The sequence below is a fragment of the Dendrobium catenatum genome, unplaced genomic scaffold, assembly GCF_001605985.2.
Source record: "Dendrobium catenatum unplaced genomic scaffold, ASM160598v2 fragScaff_scaffold_72, whole genome shotgun sequence".
Taxonomy (NCBI): domain Eukaryota; kingdom Viridiplantae; phylum Streptophyta; class Magnoliopsida; order Asparagales; family Orchidaceae; genus Dendrobium; species Dendrobium catenatum.
Window position 1 is genome coordinate 3079716 of NW_021318534.1, and position 20692 is coordinate 3100407.

At 35.8% G+C, this 20692-nt stretch overlaps 1 protein-coding gene across 1 annotated transcript in view; it reads left to right on the forward strand.

The window, feature by feature from the left end:
• Window positions 1-10675, forward strand: part of LOC110100346 — an 81549-nt gene extending 70874 nt beyond the window's left edge. Inside the window, exons 8-12 of the mRNA XM_028695971.1 lie at window positions 1769-1841; window positions 2070-2261; window positions 9815-9935; window positions 10019-10243; window positions 10361-10675. Coding sequence (XP_028551804.1) covers window positions 1769-1841; window positions 2070-2261; window positions 9815-9935; window positions 10019-10243; window positions 10361-10411 — 662 coding nt within the window. The 3' untranslated portion in view covers window positions 10412-10675. The remainder of the gene's footprint in view (window positions 1-1768; window positions 1842-2069; window positions 2262-9814; window positions 9936-10018; window positions 10244-10360) is intronic.
• Window positions 10676-20692: the final 10017 nt, after the last annotated feature.

A 20692-nucleotide genomic window follows, 5' to 3' on the forward strand; every position in this document is an offset into this window, starting at 1 on the left:
AACATCTCCTCTTCTTCCTACAACATTTCGACCCCCTCATCCTCATTGTCCCCATGTTAGGGCTTCCCCCACTTGTCCGGTCAATGGTGCCCTTGCCTCTGATATTGGCGATTGAGTGTGAAATTTTAATTTTTTTTCATCAAGTCCTCCAGGTTAGAAAGTCTTGCTTCCAAGGATGAAAGCCTTCCTTTGATGATGGAGAACTTCTCCACAACCGGGATTTAATTTACTCCATCTTACTTTTCAACTCCTCCACCTTCTTCCTTCCATAGGTTCCAAATAAGTGCTCTGATACCAATTTGATATGCCTTGGTATCAAAAGCAGCCAGCGAACAAGGACAAATTCAACAAACAACATATTTTTATTGATAAGAAAAGAAATGCGAACAAATAAGATACAATGGTTCTCTTGAAAGAGGACCGTCTCTCTCAAACCCTAAACGCCACTAGGATTCCTCACAAAAACAGTAGACAACAAACTCTAACAAAACTTTGCATACAAAATATAGCATAAATCCTACTACTTATAGCAAACAATAAATAACAAATTTCAAAACAGCCCTCCCCCAATTCCCTCTCAAAATCAGCCCCAAAATCAGCCCTCTCAAATTAGGAAGCATCTCCTAATTAATCACCTCCAAATCAGCCCTTTATAATTAGGAATCATCTCCTAATTAATCCCCTCTGAATCAGAATTCAAATTAGATCTCTTGCCTTAAATAATTCCCTCCTAATTGTAATTAATTTTTTTAAAATAATTCTGCTTTGATTAAGAATATTCTTAAATAGCTTCCTCTGTATTAGGAAACTTCCTAATTCCCTTCCAATCAAATTGATCGGTCCATCACAGTGGAGTTTACCTTTGTAATACTTAACAAAAACAAATGGTGACGAATGATTCATAAAGTTGAACCTAAGCAGTTGAAGAAGGTTATTTGCTTATCATTTTTGTTTTGGTTTATGTTGGAATGAACCATAATTTTATTTGGGCTCAGACTTAAAAACAAAAGAAACTTTTTTCACAAACCTTTTGTAGAAATTGTTTTGTGAAATGCTATTTATCAATTTTGGGTGTTTTCTATAGCTTATCCAATTTGGATGTTTTCTAGCATAGAAATTAACTTCTTTTCACATAATATTGTTTTTATAAGCTTATATTAACTGGGTTACTTAGAAGTTCAGCCGTAATTGAAAATGTATTAATTTGAAGCACTCATGCTTGAAACTAGGTCATAACTTTCAAATTCTTATCATTAAATATGTCAACTTCTGACGTGTTTCTTGCAGGTCCATGATTTAAAGGTTCTGAATGAAGTTTTTTTTTTTCCTATTTTGAAAATTGAGGGACTAGTGTCAAAATTTTAGAATTTTTTAACTTAACTTTCTCTACCCTGAGCTTGAGGGAGCAAGATGTAATTTGCTTTATGTTTATTTATTTTGTTTGTGATATTGTTTTTGGAGGTTCTAACTTTCACTCATGTAGGGTTGATGATATTGGTTGTAGTTCTTGTTTTTACTCTTAGCTTTTTCTTAGATTTTCCCTTTTCTTATTTGTTTGATGGACTTAATATTTCATTTGCTTAATCGGTGGTCATTTTTTTTAATTTCGCTAAAGTTCAGATCTACTTTTATTCCACCCAAAAGGTTTTGAATTTTCTAATTTGTGTGCATTACTTATTAACTGATGGTTTGGCTCTTTTGTTTGAGATTTTATTCTGTTTCTACTTTTTTCGCTTTGGTTATTATGATATTGCTCTTTCTATTTCAGTGCCTGGTAGTGAAGGTCCACCAGTTAATATCAGTTCTTGGATCAAACTTTTATCTGCTTGTTTTCAGATTAGGTATGCATATGTAAAAAATCATTGCTTTGCCAACTAATATTTATTGTCAAACCCATTGATATAGTTACAGTCATTTAGCATTAGTATTAATGTATTATTATTTAGGTCCCTTGATTTTCCGGGCTAAGCTATATGTTCGGTTGACATTCCATGCATTTTTTCGTGTAAGATTCTGTATATTTCAATAAGCTGTTCACTTATTGCTAAACTTTTTTCTCTTGCTAACAGAAAATTTCAGTCCATCTTCTCTGTTTCCGAAGCTGAAGAGGTCCTTATTGTGATTATTCGCCTCTTTTTATCCCGCCAACTCCAGGGCATATCATTTATATTGTCAGATTGCATGCAATCTATATTAAGTTTCTTTACTGAGGATGAATGGGCTGTCAGCTGTGAGAAAGTTGCTCATGACATTGCTTATAGGTAACTCTTTGAAATGTACAAACTTAAGATAGTTAAATACCAATTACTAGTTGTATAACATTTCATTCATTTTTCCTTGTACATGACCTTGGTCCTGCGACTTCAATGATAAAATTTAATTTAATATAGTGAGTAAAGTCCAAAATGGTTTTCCCACTATTCACATGTTATGAATTTAGCCCCAAACTATGAATTGTCTCCAATTTGATCCCTCAATTCTAAAACAATGATCCCAATTGATTTCTCTGTTAAAATCACCATTCTAATTGAAAAAAAAAAAGTGTAAAGTGTAAAGTTATCACATAGTTATGGGGAAAAAGGATATTTTAGAAATTTTACAATAAATAAATAATGCCCGTTTTAAAATGGTTACAGTAAGGCAAGTCAGTGCCATTTTATGGAAACTTCCGATATGGTTGTGTGGTCTAGATGAAGCAGCAAGCACAACAAAAGGAAATCGACCTGCGGAGTGTGCGACAGAAGCAAATGACCATTAAGAAGATGTCGTGTGTGGGCTTTGAAAATTTTAAGCTTTTGGGGGCCTTGGCTTTTCTGCATATATTCAAGGAGAGTTTTGATGGATTATGTTTTAGGAAATTTTTTTGGAAGGCAGATTAACTAGAGATAATACATTACCCAAAGATTTCGTCCTCTTAGCGAGGATTTATGATCTAAGTTTTTGTTTCTTATAAGCACAAACCCCTATAATAGCTAATTACCCATCCCAATAATGAGAGAGCACTTTCAATTAAGGCTAGTCGATAAAAAAATATTTAGTATCATGTGTGTAGTGATTGGGTGGATTTGTGCGTGTAGACAAACAAGACTTTATTACAAATTGTGTAATGACCTCTTTGCATATAATCTAGGAGAGTTTTGATGGATTAGGTTTCGGGAAAAAATTTTGGAAGACAGATTAGCTAGAGATAAGACATTACCCAAAGATTTTATCCTCTTAGCGATGATTTATGATCTAAGTTTTTGCTTCTTATAAGCACAAACCCCTATAATAGCTAATTACTCATCCCAATAACGAGAGAGCAATTTCAATTAAGGCTAGTCGCTAAAAAAATATTTAGTATCAGGTGTGTAGTGATGTGGTGGATTTGTGCGTGTAGACAAGCAAGACTTTATTACAAATTGTGTAATAAATGCTTGTTCTGTAAATGTTGAGTAATGCTTAAGTTTTCTTTGATATGTCAATAATGAAAGTCCACTTAAATGTACGTAAGTATATGCGCCAAATTAAGTAATAAAGTGATTAAGTAGAGTATCAAATCCACAATGAGTGTTATGGTTACTTGCAACAAAAACTACTAGTGCTTACTCTAAATGCATAAGTTATCCTATTGAAATAAAAATGATATTTTTGAAGTTTCTATCACCGTGTAAAAATAGTAGAGTAGTTGATAAAATGTTTATAAATTGTTTTGGATTGATAAAGACAAATATCATATTTTTCATAATGAGACTCTTTATTGTACATGTGATTCAGAGCATGTGTATCCCTAGATCTATGTCGATCTTGTAGGTGTGAAATTGATATATGTTGATCTTTTACAGTTATAATATCTTCTTTAGAATATAGAATATTCAAACATTATATGTCTAGGCACCAACATTTTCTATCAATATTCTTGATTGTTCTTGCATTCTTCCGTTGAGGATATACATCACACTAGATTTTAACTACACACATAATCACTATATGCATTAAATGAAGAACCGTAGATAATTGAGAACATCATTAAATTTTAAAGTACAAGAGTCTTCATTAGTACTTAATATACTATTTACATCATCAATTCAAAATAAGAGATCTAGCTTGATATAGAATAAATGACATGCAAACTCATTTTTATTGTATTCATATAAGAATCAAAATACAAGAGAAATCGTGAAATTTTATTACCAGGTACAATCAAAGTATCTTTTCTACACTTCTTCCTCTACTAAAGAAGCTCTCTGAAAAATACTAAGTTTTACAAAAGTAATTAAACTTCTTCACAAATAGAATATAATATTTATTTATAGAAAAACACAGAAAAGGTGTTTGGTGCTACGACGCTTGAAAGTGTGGTGCTGTGATGCTTGAAAGTGTGGTGCTACGACGCTTGAAAGTGAACTACCGCCTCGATGTTGAAATGTTTGCTCCATCGCAGCGCTTGATGACGTGAAATTGTTATCAAGTAAACAAACACATTTTTTTTACTTCAGTGGCCTGTCTCTTGGAAGATATAAATGTAGCACCGAGGCACTATGGAAGTTGGAACGCTGCGACGCTCAAGTGGACAAAATGGCGCTAAGGCGTTAAAATGTGTGGTGTTGTAATATTCATTTCCTCGAGCCCCGATGTTGCCAAGCTAATTTTTCGATATAGCATTGCCTCAAATGGTGCGATGTTGCTATAATACCACTACAGTGCTCGTAAACAGAGAGTATGACACTGCAATGTCCAAAAGTGACACTTCGATGGTGTTGAATGGAGCGCGGCGATGGTGTTTCCTCTGGCGCCGCGGCATTGCCTGCTCCTTTATATTTTTGCTATTTTTTAGTTTCCCTGTACAAAAATAATTAAAATTACATATTTTTACTGAAATTCAAATATAATAAATAGTACATAATTTACACTTATCATATAGTAGCAGCAAAATTAGATATTTAAAATTAGAAATTCATCACTGTAAACTTAAAGTGGATGGTGGGGCAATTACATCAGAAATGTTCCAACACAGGATCTTTTGTCATACTCAACACTAATCCTCGCATTATGTCAAGATACTCAACAATATACTGAGCACTATGTAGGAAACTTTTCTTCTTAGTTTTATTATGCATCATACACCACTCGACTTCCATTGAGTTTATGCAACTCGACATGGCCGCTAACTAATCATCTAGTAGAGTCGTCGCCTCCTCTCCTATCACTGTCTCCAACAATAGCTACTCCTCCGCCAACACCAGGCTAGTTTGCATCTCTGTATTTGGTTGCCGATTCCACAAACCTTCCTATAATTCCCTCCGACAAAATTCAGTTTGGAGGAAGGGTTGGGTCAGTGAACAAGATACACGGCAAGGAAATCGATGGATGCTTAACAATCTTGACCGCAATCCGCTTCTTAGAGACGTATTCTATAACTTTTTCAGCAAGAATGGCGGTCTCCTCAGTAACTGCATCCTGCTTGAGTGCAATCGTCTCCTTCAAGGTAGCTTCACTCATGCTCTTCAGTGCGCTCTTAGGAGGAAAAATGATGATTCCTCTAACCGCTAGGACCTTCACATTCGTCGATTATACCTTCCACAATAGGGAATATAGGAATAGTCGTCTCCTTCATCCCCACAGCAGGATCAAATGACTGATCAACCTCAATGACGATCAGATACCTGACATCATGTCGCTTCCCTTTCAACAACGAATTAGTAGTGAGATCCGCCGAGTTCACATACACTCACAAAAACTCGCGCCGCTCCTTCAACAACAACCTTATTCAGCATGGTTTCTTCCACTTGGGACCTCCATGCCAAAGTCCACTCACACTCTCTTATAAGCAGCCATTCTAGAATCTCAAATGCCAAGAAGAGTGGAAAGATCCATCTTGCCGAAATCAAGTAAGGCTCACAAGATTGTATGCAAAAGAAAAACACCTACCAAGCTCGAAACCAAATAATGAGACCATCTGGTCTCCAAGGTTGCATGAACCTTGAAATCTGCAAAGATTCATAGCAGTAAATTTGCATTTACTCATGTTCTTTTTCTATTTTTTCTCCTTTGTCCGACCTTTTCGACTTTCGATATTCAAAGGGTCGAATAAATTAGGAAACTATAGGCACACCAATGACTACATGTGTAGGTTCTCATTTACAAGAATCTTATAGGTTACGTTCTAGTCAAGTGGATGGATTACTTTCTTCTCTCTCAAAACTCGCTCAAAAGTTGGGAAGGAGCTCAAAATTGCAGCATGGCAGACCAATTTTGGCCATATCTTCCAGGTAGTCGCTCTCCCCGATGAGGGTGACCTCAAAAGTTCCTCTCTCAGTCAGACAAATCTTTATCCATCACAACCAGAGTCAAGTCTCCTATGTGATACACATCAACAGTTAAGTTAACGACACCTATCATGCCCACAAGACATCTCTTGGAATTGGATCGATCTCAGGACCACATCTAGAGGCTACCCACCCTCTCACCTCAACGGGGCGTCGTCAGACCGGCTTCCTGTCGATGTCGAATTGATCCGCGAGTTCATCCTACCTGCATCCTCTCTTATAGTGATCACCACTTCATTCGGCACAAACGACTGAGCTACATCAAAGGCATATGGAACAACTACTATATCCTTTATATATCCATTGGAACTCCTCAAGTCCTATAAAAAGAAGGGGGATATAAAACAGGAGGAAAAGAAGAAAAAAAGGAAAAGATTGAAAGAAAGAACAAATTCTATAAGATGGTGGTGAGACCTGCAATGCTTTGTGGTGCTGAATGTTAACCATTAATAGAGAAGCATAATACTAAGTCAAGTGTTGCAAAGATGAGGACGCTCAGGTGGATGAGTGGCTTTACCTTTAGAGATAGGATATGAATGAGCATATACGTGAAAAGGTTGGAGTAGCGCCACTGGAGGATAAGATTAGAGAGAGTCGCCTTAAATGGTTTGGTCACATAAAACGGCAGCCTTCTGATGACTCGGTTAGGAAAGTAGGGGTATTAGATTTAACTTACGTTAAGAAAGATAGAGGTAGGTAGACCACTTGGTTAGAAAATATTAGAAATGATCTTTCTTTATTAGATTTAATCGAGAATTTGACTTTTAACAGGACATAATGGAGAAAAAATGATTTATGTAGCCAACCCTACGTAGTGGGACAAAGGCTTGATGTTGTTGTTGTCGTCGTCATAATTTATTGTCACAATATATCTTCATTGAGTCTCCCGTGCGGCCTTAGCACTCATTTCTTGTGCTAAGTCAGCCTTAAACTCACACAATGTTAAGCTAGAGAGCAAAAAATGCTAGAGAGGAAGTAAATGGGGAAAACTTCACTATTAGAAGAGAATTTTAAAAGAGGGGTTAGATGGAGTTGGGAGATGTAGGAGATGTGGGGAGTTGGTTACAAATAAAGGGGGAGGGTCCTATTTATGGCCCTCCTCTCATGCCTAAGAATAATCTAAAACTCCCTTCAAAATACATGCGTGTGGAATTCCCTATAGTACTCGATACTATTCCCTACAATATGCTTACATTATAATATTCTGGAGAGTTCTAGAGTATCCTAAAATACTCCAAGTATCCACACCGTTCTAGAACATTCTAGAGTATTCTAGAATCTTCTAGAAAACTCTAGGCCTATCTAGAACCGTCTAGAATCATCCAAAATCTTTTGGAATCTTCTAGAACCTTCTAGAATAATCTAGAACCTTCCATAACCTTCCAATGTCATGTGAACCCATTTAGGAATGGTTCTGGAGGATTTATTTGCCTTCGTTCGACACGTCACACCCAAGTAGTTTGCCAAACCTCTTGTTTCAACATTTGGGCGTGACAGTCTTCCCCACTATTCTAGCAATACCCTCACCGTGAGCATTCTTGGAGTCATGCTGAAGGTCGTTGGATCGCCACAGTTCCTCCTGCATATTTGGCTCCCCTAGTCCTTTGCCTTTTCCCCTAGTTTGGATTCCTTGTCGCCTGCTAGAGCATCACGAACTTGGGACATTGGGTTGGCTTCCGCATCCTCCGTTGGTGCATCAGGGACTTGGGATCTCCCTTCTTGTCTTGGTGCCTCCTTAGGCAGCTCCTCTAGCAAAACATCCGATGGTACTTTAAAGACTTCTGTCATCCCTATTGCCAAGCCTTCAATGTGTGCCTCTAACTCATCCCCATGAGTTGGATGGCCCTCCCCATCCCTTGGGATGTCTTCCAAGACTAGCAACTCCTCGCCCTTGGAGTTGTCTCCTTCTTGTCCTTGCTTCTGTAGCACCTGCATAGCCTCCACCTGATCACCACTCTTGCTATTCGTCACCCCTTGATGTTTGGCTAGGATCATTGAAGCTATTTTAGGACATTTCCTTGCCCAATGAGGTCCTCCACTCCTTACCAACCATTGCCTTGTTCCTCCCATTATCCATCGCCCACACGATGCTTTGGCAAGCCTCCTCCTTTCCCTGGCCCATTTGCCTCTCTCGTTGCTCTAGCTCTGACACATTGAGTTCTTACCTATATCAACTATGGATAGTAGGTTATAAGCATCCAAATCAACTATTAGATAAAATTAGTTATAAGTAGCTATTAAATTATTTAAGTAACATATTTAAAAAAAATGAATTAAGTTATTTATATAATATACTTTAAAGTTATAACTTAATATTTAACCTGTGTATTTTTTTTTAATTTATTTTAATTGGATACAGAGATGGAGTGTTTGATACATATTAGGCATGAGTCGGACAGAGCATTCATCCTCCATTTCATTGACATAACACTCTTCATCATTATCAAGATTTGGTGCATCATAGCCCTTTATTTAACTCCCTTGAATGAAATGACATGTGTTTTATCTCTGTGTTGTCAAGAACTCAATCAATCTTCTCTTCTTACTCGCCAAAAGGACATCCACCAATTCAATGTACAACTTCGCAACATCTAAGACATTGACAAAGCATCCATAAAGCCTTCTAAAATGTTTCTTTCCCCTGGTTGTCCAAACAACCCCTTCATTATTATTCTTTTTTTCTCCACTGGATCAAACATTGACCTTTTTTCCAATTGAACTTCCACCTCTAGAGTTTCAATTGACCACTTTTACCAACATCTTATAAACGTTGGACAATAACCAAATAATTCTCAATAAATTAAATCAGCTCAACCAACATTGAAAATATAGAGATTCCGAAATGTATTATATGTTATCAAATTGGGTCCCTCAATCGTTTCAAAAATCTATAGGTTATAAAGTTTTACTTTAGTTACTGATATAATTTGTGGAGCATATCAAATCAAGACAGTAAATTCATCCTCCTATTATATTATCATCTTATTGATTTCGATTAAGTTGATGAGAGTTTCTTGTATTTGTTGTATTGCAAATGTTGGAACAAATCAATCTTTGATCATTCCCTAAAAATTCAACACCCAAATTTAAGTTAGGATATTCATACCCAATTTTTTTCCATGATGGATATATTGAGTTGAGAGAGTTCTTGATGATGTTAGGAGATTGAGTTGATGTGTTTTTAATTTCCACTGTATTGAATCACAGCCCATTGTTTGGAACAATTATTACGTCCTCCGACCGGATGCAGAGGAACATCCGGTTGTAGGCAAAAATGCGCCTATACCGAGGTGTACCAAGTTTTTCAAAAAACTCGGTACACCTCGGTATAGGCGCGTTTTGGCCTACAAGCGGATGTTTCTTGCATTCGGTCAACCGGACCAAATAAAATTCCCATTATTTGACACTATTATTTCTTCAACCAAACAAAAAATATTACTCTAATAGAGGTTGGATTTTAGTTCTTATTCAATTGTGCTGAGATACTCCAATCTTTTGAATTACAGTGTTCCCAAGGATCTTAATTCCTTACGACTTGTTGAATGCATCTCTGGGACAAGCAATCGCAGTAAGCATTTCAGGGGTCGAATGGCCATCTACATGCTAGGAATCTTATTTGAGAAAGAAGTAAGTCTTCCCTCTGCACTATATGTACATTTGTTAGTTTACTTTTGATCGCCTATGCATTTTATCTAAAGAAGTTTCTACAGGTTTTTGATGGAATGGGAATCCTGAAATCTCTCGGATCAGTAAAATTGAAGGATAAAGACACTGATTTTTTCACTTTGTACATTTATTTAGTTCTGTCCGAGAATTGGATTTTATCTGACGATTTAGGGGATGGAAGATCCGATATTCTCAGTATGTGGACTAAATTTCTCCGAAATTGTTCTGGCAATATTTCAAGTACAGACTGGAGGCTCTATGCTTCGAAAGTAAGGAAAAGTATTTTAATGATTTTAATATTCATTCTAGTCAAATTTGAATTAAAATATCCAGCTCTTTTTTCTTTCATTTTATAGCTTTTAAGTATGCTAGCCCTTTTTCTGCAGGTCCGAAGCAAGGCTTCTTACCTTCTACAGAGCACTATGAGTGAAAGATGAGCTACCAAGGTTTTTTTTTTCCCCATTTATGATCTATTTTGGCGTTGCCACGCTCCCAGACTCCGGCAATGTATCTATTCTTATTAGAGCTGACATTGGCTGCTTTAACTAGTTATCTTTCACTTCACATGCCATGGTTGATTAGTTCTTTTGTAAACCTACACAAGTTTTGCGTCCTTGCCATATTGGACCCGTAAAGCTTCAATTTTGTTATTCACAAAATTGATCTTATTTGGTTTAATTTTTGTTACCCTCCTTCGCTAACTTCAATTTTGTTAATGTTTATTATAGAAATAGCATTGTTGCATTCTAGAATATATGCACTAGTGAAGTGAATTTTATTGTCTTATCATTGAATAAAAATATTACACATAAAAATTAGTTAAAAATAATCATTTGAGACATGCATTTTTTTCATTGTACAAATTGAATATTATATATAGTATATTTTCCTGTAAATGGATAGGGCATTAATGTAATATTATATATAATAACTCTAAAAGATATCCCCTATGGTGGTAGAGATCATGAGGTGTTGGAATTACCATTGGAGATTAGTGAGCAGTCATCTTTGCCCCTCTTTTTATAGAAGGGGATATACAAGGCAATAGCAAAGATGGGCATCAAATGTTAGTAGTTAATGGACATAAGTTATTGATCATTTGCAGACATTAGGCGACGATTGGATATGAACGTAGAGCATTAAATGATGGTCAATGGTTAGCTTAGGTAATCTTCTTATAAGATGGGAGATTTATTACTAGGAAGGCATGTATGTGTTGGACATTAGTAGGCGTTATACTATGGTTGACTTAGAATATCAAATGTAGAGCTATAGTTGGTGGGTTATTCGGTTGTTCTCTTTATAGGAGAGGAGACTGATGACCAGTAAAGAGGGCATTGAACACATGTGATTGATAGATGTCAAATATTAGTAAATATCAAGTGATGGTTAATTGAGAATGCCTGCTGTTGGGTGATTGTCAGTGGAATGCTTGATCATTCACCTTAGAATAGGGGAGTTTGATAATTAGGAAGGCAAATGTCGAGCATTGGTAGTTGATGGACATTTAATATTGGCAATTGTCGAACAATGGGAAATTGTGAATGTTGGGCATCAACTACTAGTTAATAATTTGATCAATCATTCCTCTTATATAAGGGGATGCCAAGACTAGGAGCACATGCATCAATCATCAACAGATGTCAAACATTGAAATGTTTCAAATGACAATCGATTGGGAAGTTTGGATGGCGAACGATGGTTGATTGTTTGTTTAATTGTTCTTCTTGTAGGAGGGGAGAATGAAGACCAGGTTAGTGGGTGCTATATGTTGATGGCTGACATATGTCTTTACTAATATTGAAGCTTATGTTTGACTACACATCATCTTATGACATTTTCTCATTTTTAGATGGTCATCCGACTACAACAAAATTAAGATAACCCTAGAAGATAAAAAACACACATCCTTTTGAACTCTAATTGGCATCTTTTGCTATTGAGTTATCCTCTTTAGCTTAAAAAATATTAAGGTCAACTACTAAAGGGTCATTATTCATATGTTTAATGACCTCATACATAAAAATGATAAATACCATGTTAATGACTTTTCCATCAAATGCTCGGACCATTGGATTATTTGATTGTTCTCCTTAGAGGAGGGGAAATTGATGTCTAGTAAAGAGGTTTTGGACATATATGGCTAGCATATGTCAAAATATATGTCAAGTGATGGTCGATTGAGAATGCCTAATGTTGGGTGAATTTCAATGGCATGCTTGATCATTCACGTTACCATAGGAGAGATTGACAATTAGGAAGTTAGATGTCAAGCATAAGTGGCTAATAGACATTTAACATTGGCAATTGCCAAATAATGGGCAATTGTGAATGTTGGATGTCCGCCAATAGTAATGATTTGCTTAGTCATTTTTCTTATATGAGGGGACACGAATACTAGGAGCACATGCATTGATGATTCCGTATATCCAACAACGACATGCTTCAAATGATGATTAATTGGGAATGTTGGATGACAAACAATGGCCAATGGTGTGCTTAATTGTTTTTCTTATAGGAGGGGGAACAATGACCAAGAACGTGGGTGTTAGACATTGATGGTTGATAGATGTCTATATTAACATCCAAGTTTATGGTTGACTACACATTATTCGATGACATTTTCTCATTTGCAGATGGGTCATCTGATTACAATAAAATCAAAAAGATATTACAACATGAAAAGATACATCCTTGTAAACTCCTATTTGCATCCTTTGCTATTGTTTAGCTTAAAAAATATAAAGGTCCCCTACCAAAGTGCCATGATTTATATGTTTAGTGACCTCATACATAAGAAGGGAAAATACTATGTTAATGACCCAGTCATCAAATGCTCAAACCACTCAAAACATCTTAATGATTTTAGGATAGTGTTCAGGAGGCTCAAAAAATAGTATCTGAATATGAAGAACGGAAAATACTATGTTAACGGCCTAGCCATCAAATGTCCAAACAGTTTGGTTTTGAGTAGTTGTTGAAAGACTGAGTAATATGCTATTACTAGACTATGTATGAAATTAGAAGAGATAATATACTTGGAAAAAATAAGGAAGATGATTTAGATTGGTTAGATCTAATGATATATGTCCACTGTAGCAACATCGTTGTTAATCAATGCATTAAAACCTATTTGATATCCGGTGTCTATTTGTTTAATTGGACTAATATTCTTTAAGTAAATTTTTAGTATAAATTACTGATGTTTGATGAATAATTTTTTTCCAAATCGACTAAATCTCCAGGAAGTTATAGAATCCAATTAAAGGAAGAATGACATGTGAAGTTTAATTATGACATAAAAAATAGGTAAATTAACAATAACATCTATGCAAAAGAATTAAATCTTCATGATTTATAAATTGAATATTTTTCATCTCTTTTGTCACACAAGCTTACTAAGGTGAAAGTTAAAAAGATGAAATTTTGTTTTTTCTTAAAGTTTAAACAGTAGGTGGAGAAGAGGTGATTTTATAAGGATTAGGACTTAATTATATGGGAGAATTACCTCATAGAAGAGCAAACAGTAAAAAAGAAGGAATTTATGATAAAAAAATTCTCACATAAGAAAGAAAGAAATATTATGGAAGAGGAGAAAAAAAAAAGTTTTTTGTTTTAAAGCTAAAATACGATCTATTTTAATCCAAAATATAATTCATAAATGCATTTAAAATTTTTGGAAAATTCTAATAACCAGCTCAATTCATTTCGGCCATCAATCCACAACTTAACTCCAGCCGCACTATTGGAAGTGGTTGCACTGCATTCGGGTGACTCAAATCTCCCCTGCAGGTTGCCCAAAGCAGCAGCTTTTAAGTCGTCCGCAGTCTGGTTGCCTTGCCATTTTTTGTTCCTCAACGACTACACAGTCGGCTGCATCACCCTATTGGGACAGAGCTCTCTTTTGTGCCCAATCTTGCCGCAATCAAAGCAAGAGAGATCAAGCCCCTCATACTCTACTCTCTGATAGAACCGGCCGTTCAAGCCGTTTATCCAAATCCCCGTTTGGATCTTCTTGGCCAAGTCAAGTCTGACGCAAATACGAGCAAATTCCCGACGCCCCCACGCACCTGTTTGGGCATCAATCCACAGCGGTTGTCCAATCATCGACGCAATTCTTGAGATATTCGTCAAGTCCCAATATTGCAGTGGTAAATGGGGAAGTCGAATCCAAATCGGAGAAGAAAGCCCCTCCATCGAGTCAGGAGCAAACTGTGGCGTCCATCTATCAAGGCCAACAATATTTCCTCTAATGAACCACGGCCCGCCATATAAGACCGCATCTCGAGCCTCCATCGTGTTAAAAGTGCAGACAAAGCATTCCTGCCCAATAGTGGCTAGCTGGAACTCACCAAACCGTCCCCATTGTCTTTTGATTTCAGAACTAAGGACACAAAAGGGGAGCCTCTTCCCCAGGATTCGTCCCACCACCGCTTTCTCCAACCGCCGAACGTTCTCCCTTACTGACTCCAGGTCGAGGTCGACGGAAACGCCATCCTTCGAGAAAGAAGTACGTTCTTCAGCCTGCACGATGCGTATGTGCTCGGGCCTTTTCCAAGCATTAGGGTGTCTGGTCGGCTCACTCAAACTAGCCTCCCCAAAAATCTTTGTATTGACTCCTGAAGGGGCACTCTCTCGAGCACCTTGTGTGCATTGCATTGAATTCTGAAAGCCAGAATCATCTGGCCCAAGGACGTTCACGCCTACAGTAGCAATGAAGCCCGTAGCATTGTCAGGGGTAAACCCCTGTAGCTCCATTTCATTACCGGTCATTCCCACAGTGCCACCAAGAGGCCGAGAAGTACTAACCTCCATGAACTGCTCATCCATTCGATCCGCATCTGGGTATAGATTACCCGAGCCCATCATCCCTTCCTTCAAGCAATCCTTAACCACCGTTTTCTCGATGTCCATAGAGGACAATTCATCAACGTACACCGGGTTATGTACAACCTTCATAGCTGTCTTCGCAATCTTCTCATCCCGCGAGAGGTTTGCCGCTGATCCTACCATGCTTCCGCCGGACTTCAATGACAGATGATCAAGTCTGATTGTCGAATTGTTAACGCCTGGACCGCCACAGGACCCATTTCCGTCCGCCCCCTCAGCCCCCGATCCATCGATCGGGGTTTTGGCCGAAGAATGAGACCTCCCTTTCGACTTGCTCGAGCTGCCCTTACTAGGAGAACGACCCTCACCGGCCTTCTTGCCACCTCCCAAACCAGCACCCGAACGGCTACGCTCCGCCTCACCACCACCCCCGCCTGAGCGGGGTCGGGGAGGTGACCTTCGGGACCCCGCCATCCTTCTCTCTCAAGGAAGGATTCAAGAGAAAAAAGAGGGAAAATGAAGAAGCCTCCTAAAATTTTTGGGTTTCAAAATAAGTACGGTGGAAAGGCTGAATTTTTTTTTTTTAGGGACATAAATTATTGATTTTAAAATATTCTCAACTTTTTTCCCTTGGAACCAACATCGACAATTTTGATTTTTTTTTTTTTTTGTGTGTTAAACTTATTAACATAAGAAGATAGATTAAATAATTAAAAAAAAAACTTATAACCAAGAAATTCTGATATTCTTATTTTTATTATATGTTATCTATAATTTTTCATCAGAGTCTTCCTATTTTGAAATCATTATATAATAATAATTTATTGGATTTAGTTCCTTAAAATTTTTGTTAAAAGTGATTTGGAGTTATAAAAAAAAAAAATTATAAATTATATTAAACAGTTAAATTACTATTTATATGAAAATTAAATGTAACAGATAGTAATAAAAGAGAAAAAAAAAAACATTTCAATTTCCAGTTTTTTCTAAGCGTGATTTATGATGTTATTCACTGATTTGGTGATTTGTTAATTACCGGCCCCCACGACTAATAAATAATATACAAAAATGTTACTTATGTAAGGATTAAAACTTTATAGTGATCTCAAACAAATAATTTTTTGGTTGATAATCAAAATTCTCAACTCTATGCTTAAATTATACTAATAATAATAATAATAATAATAATTTTGTGCTTATGGGGTTGCGCCCCTAAGACCCAAATATTAGCTTCTCCCATGTCAGGTACTCTTATTGATTATTAAATATTTTTTTGATGTGCTTATATTTATAAATGTTTAATAGTTTAATTATTTTGATTAATAATTTAATTATATTTACTATTTATTTCGAAGATATTAAGAAAATTGCTTGTTCAGATTTAATTTAGTCCTAATGATATCAATACTTTTTTTTAAATCATGATAATAATAATGAATGTTTAATAATTTAGTTAAGTTGCATTCTAGAACGTTCTCAGTAATATAGAGAAATAGATTTTTTCGTCATAGCGATGCACGAATATTTAGAACACAAATAGATAGTTAGAGAGAGAGAGAGAGCGAACAAACTCCTATTTTTTTAGGTGGAAAACCCAAAAAAGGTAAAAACAATGGGGCCCGGCCCCATATGAGAATATTCTACTAAATTTGACTGAATTATTAATGTTGACCCGCCCCTTAACTTAGAGAGGCAATGCAATTACAATAGTTTAGAGAGTTTGTTAGACTCTATAAATATACTCTGGAATTTGAAATGATTGTGGTGGGGTTGAAAGTTTTGTGGTAGTGGCTGGGAGAAGTCCCAGCTAAGGTTGGCATCCAAGTGGAGATCTGACGACGGTCTGGTGACGATTGAAGGTGGGGCGAAGGTCTGGTGCTGATTAGTGGTCCGATGGATGTCCGGTTGCGATCGACCACCAAGCAGAGGTTCGACGACGGTCTGTCAGATGATTATTGAGCGTAAGTCCTACCGCGGTTGGGCATAAGTCTTATAGCAATCGGGTAGAAGTCTGACGACAATCAAGAAAAAAGTGTGATTGCGACCATGCAAGAGTCTAATGAGAGTCGAGTGAAAGTTCAATGGCGGTCGAGCAGAAGTCAGATGACGGTCGGGCGGATGTCCAGCTGCAGTCGGTGTACGAGCGAAAGTTCTGCGATATTCATTGACTGGGTGGATGTCCGGTTGCGGTTGGTAGTCGACAGTCAAGTGGTAGTCCAGCGGTTGTCAGGGACTGGGCGATGGTCCTACGATGGTCGGGTTAAAGTTCGATGAAGATTGACGAATATGTTGTGAATTCCCTTAAGTAAAAGAAGCTAAACTATTAAGCATTGATGCACCTTTTAGTATAATGATCAAAATATCATTAAGAAACTTCATAGTTAAGCATGCTCACCCTAAAGAAATCTTTGGATGAGTGACCTCCTTGAAAATTACCCCAACAAGAGAAAACCTTGAGGCGTTTAGGCCAAAGTGACAATATCTTGATAGTTAAGAGTTTGGGTTGTTACAAATTGTATCAAAGCAATGCACCAATCGGAAGATGGGAACTAAGTGTCATTCAAGACAAAGCATTATGTTGTGGAGCTATCTCTTGAACCATACATGGGACAAAGTGCTACATAGCGGGAGTCAATATTTGAATTTATAGGGACCATCTCTAGAATTTTATATGCCTTGTGGATGATTTTGAGATAAAGATACTGACGACTACGCCAATTACTTAAGGGAGCTTGTGGAACTCCTTAAATAAAGTAAGTAAAACTTTTAAATAATGAGGCACCTTTTGGTGTAAGGGTTGAAATTTCATTAAGAAACACTACAATCAAACGTACTCATCCCAAGAAATCCTGCGATGGGTGACCTCCTAGAAGTTACACCAACGAGAAAAAAAATATGAGGCCTTTAGGCCAAAGTGGACAATATCTCAATAGATAATAGTTTGAGATGTTACACAAATTAAGCAATATAAGTGCGCATAAATTTTACTCAAGCCGACTCAACATAATTTAAAAATAATTAAATGGCTTTAAAATGGCTCAATAATTTTGTCTCTCACCTAAATAAAATCTTGACCATCTCTTTTAAATTGCTTTGGGCTTGATGGTCAATTTTCTCAAAAAATTTGGGGTGAAATATATATATATATATATATATATTTGTGCACTTATATGTCAATTTAGATTTTTGACATGACTCATATAAATATAATCTTAATTTTTTTTATATGCGCACTTATATTTTATCATTTGGCATGTGTACATAAATTTGTATAATACCTTAAAGTTGCCTTCATAGTTAACTCCATTTCAAATATAATTAAATGCTATTTTACCTAGATGTGAATATGAGCTTAATTCCTCCGGATAACATGTGATATTTGTACGATCAATCTTGTTTGAAGACATATCTTTAAACACTCGTGCATATGATGCACGTGAATAAAATTTAAAAAACAAAATTTTTTTTAAAAAAAGGCTTATTTGTAACGTAAGATGTTTCTAATCAATTGATTTATGACATTACTAAGAATAATATAAATTTATTATGCAAACAATATTGAATGACCATAATAAGAAAGTCAAACATCAAAACTATTTATTAGAGTTGAAGTCACAAAACATACCAAACAAATTGCTACATTTGGCATCAGTTGCCAACACATTGATAGCAAGACAAATATCATTGCCAAAGGGGCACAAGATATCCTTGAATAGGGCTGCAAGCGAACCAAACGTTCGACGAGCTACTCGTTGTTCGGTTTGATTAAAGCTCGTTTGTGATCGTTTAATTAACTAAACAAACAAACTTGAACAATAACATGTTCACACTTTATGGAAGATGAAACTCATAATCAAACTTTCATTACTTCACTAACCAAAAAATTGAATATTTTAATACCCCAAGTACACAAAATTTTATGGCTTTCATGCTCCAATTCAACACTATTTTGTTTAATTTTGAGCCATGATGTTACAAAAAAAAGTAAAAGTTCCAATGCTAATAAGCCAACCTTTGCATTGATCAGAAGGCTTTGGCCGAATAGAAAATTAATTACAACTATTAAATTTTATCAATACAAAATATCTAGCTAATATAAAAATTAAATAGTTTGCTAAAAGCATTGCCATGGGACAAGTCATTCTGCCAAATTATTCCAATAATGTAAAAGGCATATTTGATGTGTATTTATGAATATAACATGAAACTAATTATCTTACTTTTAATAATAAGCCAAGTGGAAAGAAGCCCAAAAGAAAATTGTTATATGTAGGAGATCTTCTTCTTCCAAGAAGTTCCCTCAAGACAAGCCTTGAATCTGATGGTACTAAGGTGCAAGCTCACCGGAGCAACCATGTGGAATCCCCCTCCACACTCCCTTGAAACCCCCTCCAAGGATCTTCTCCCTCTCTCAAACTCCACTCTTTCCTCTCTCCCTTTTAAGCTCTCTTCAAATTCCCTCCAAAAGAACGAAGCAATAATGGCTGCCAAAGACGCTCTTCATGAGAAAGCAAGAGGTCTTTAAATAGATTTGCAAAATCGATATTATTATCCAGGATGATCGCTGGATTGTCTCGTATGATATGCATAAAAAGAGAGCTTTCAAAAACTCTAAAAACTCAATTTCGACGCCAAACATCGTCCAGGACGATCGCAGGATCATCCTGTATGATGTACTTAAAAAGAGGGCTTCAGAAAATCCTAAAAAACTCAATTTTGGCGCCCAGAATCATCCTGGATGATCGCAGGATCGTTCAGTACGATATGCAGAATTTAACCTGATAGTCATGGATGATATTTGGATAGTCTAAGACAATTAGTACAAAAAATGTACAGATCGTCCCAGACGATATTATGGATCGTCCAGGATGATTAGAAGAAAAATTATGGTATTTTGACTTGATCAAGTATGTCGGCAAACATCATCCTGTACGATATGCAGATCATCTAGGACGATCCGATTGCAAAATTTAACCATAATTAATCCCTTAATCACAGGTACAAACTTGTACATAGAGTGTATAAACTTGTATAATTCATGTATAATGTTTATACATAGCATGTATAAACTTGTACATAGTATGTATAATACTTATACATACTATGTACATAGTGTGTATATTGCTTATATATAGCGTGTATAAACTTATACATAGTGTATATAATTCTTATTTATAGTGTGTTGCTTGTACATATCGTGTATAAATATGTACATAGTGTGTATAATACTTGTATATTGCATGTAAAACTTGTACATAGTATTGATAATGCTTATACATTATGTGTACAAACTTATACGTAATATGTATAATGCTTGTACATATCATGTATAAACTTGTACATAGTGTGTATATTATTTATAGATAGCGTATATAAATTTCTACATAGTATGCATAATGTTTATATAAACTTATATGTAGTGTGTATAATACTTTTATATATCATGTATAATGCTTGTATATAATATGTACAATGCTTATATATAGCTTGTATAAACTTGTATATAGTGTATATAAACTTTTTCAGAGTGTATAATACTTATGAATTGAGTGTATAATGCTTGTACATAGTATGTATAAATATATAAATATTGTGTATAATACTTGTATATAGCATTAAACATAGTGTAAAATGCTTGTATAAACTTATATATAATGTGTATAATTCATGTGTACAGTGTGGGCAATACTCGTATATAACATGTACATAGTGTGTATAATGCTTGTACATAATGTGTATAAACTTTTACATAATATGTATAATGCTTATATATAGCATATATAAACTTGTATATAACATGTACAATGTTTGTATAATATTACGCATAGTGTTTATAATACGTGTACATAGCATGTTTAAGGCTTGTATATAGCATGTATAAACTTGCA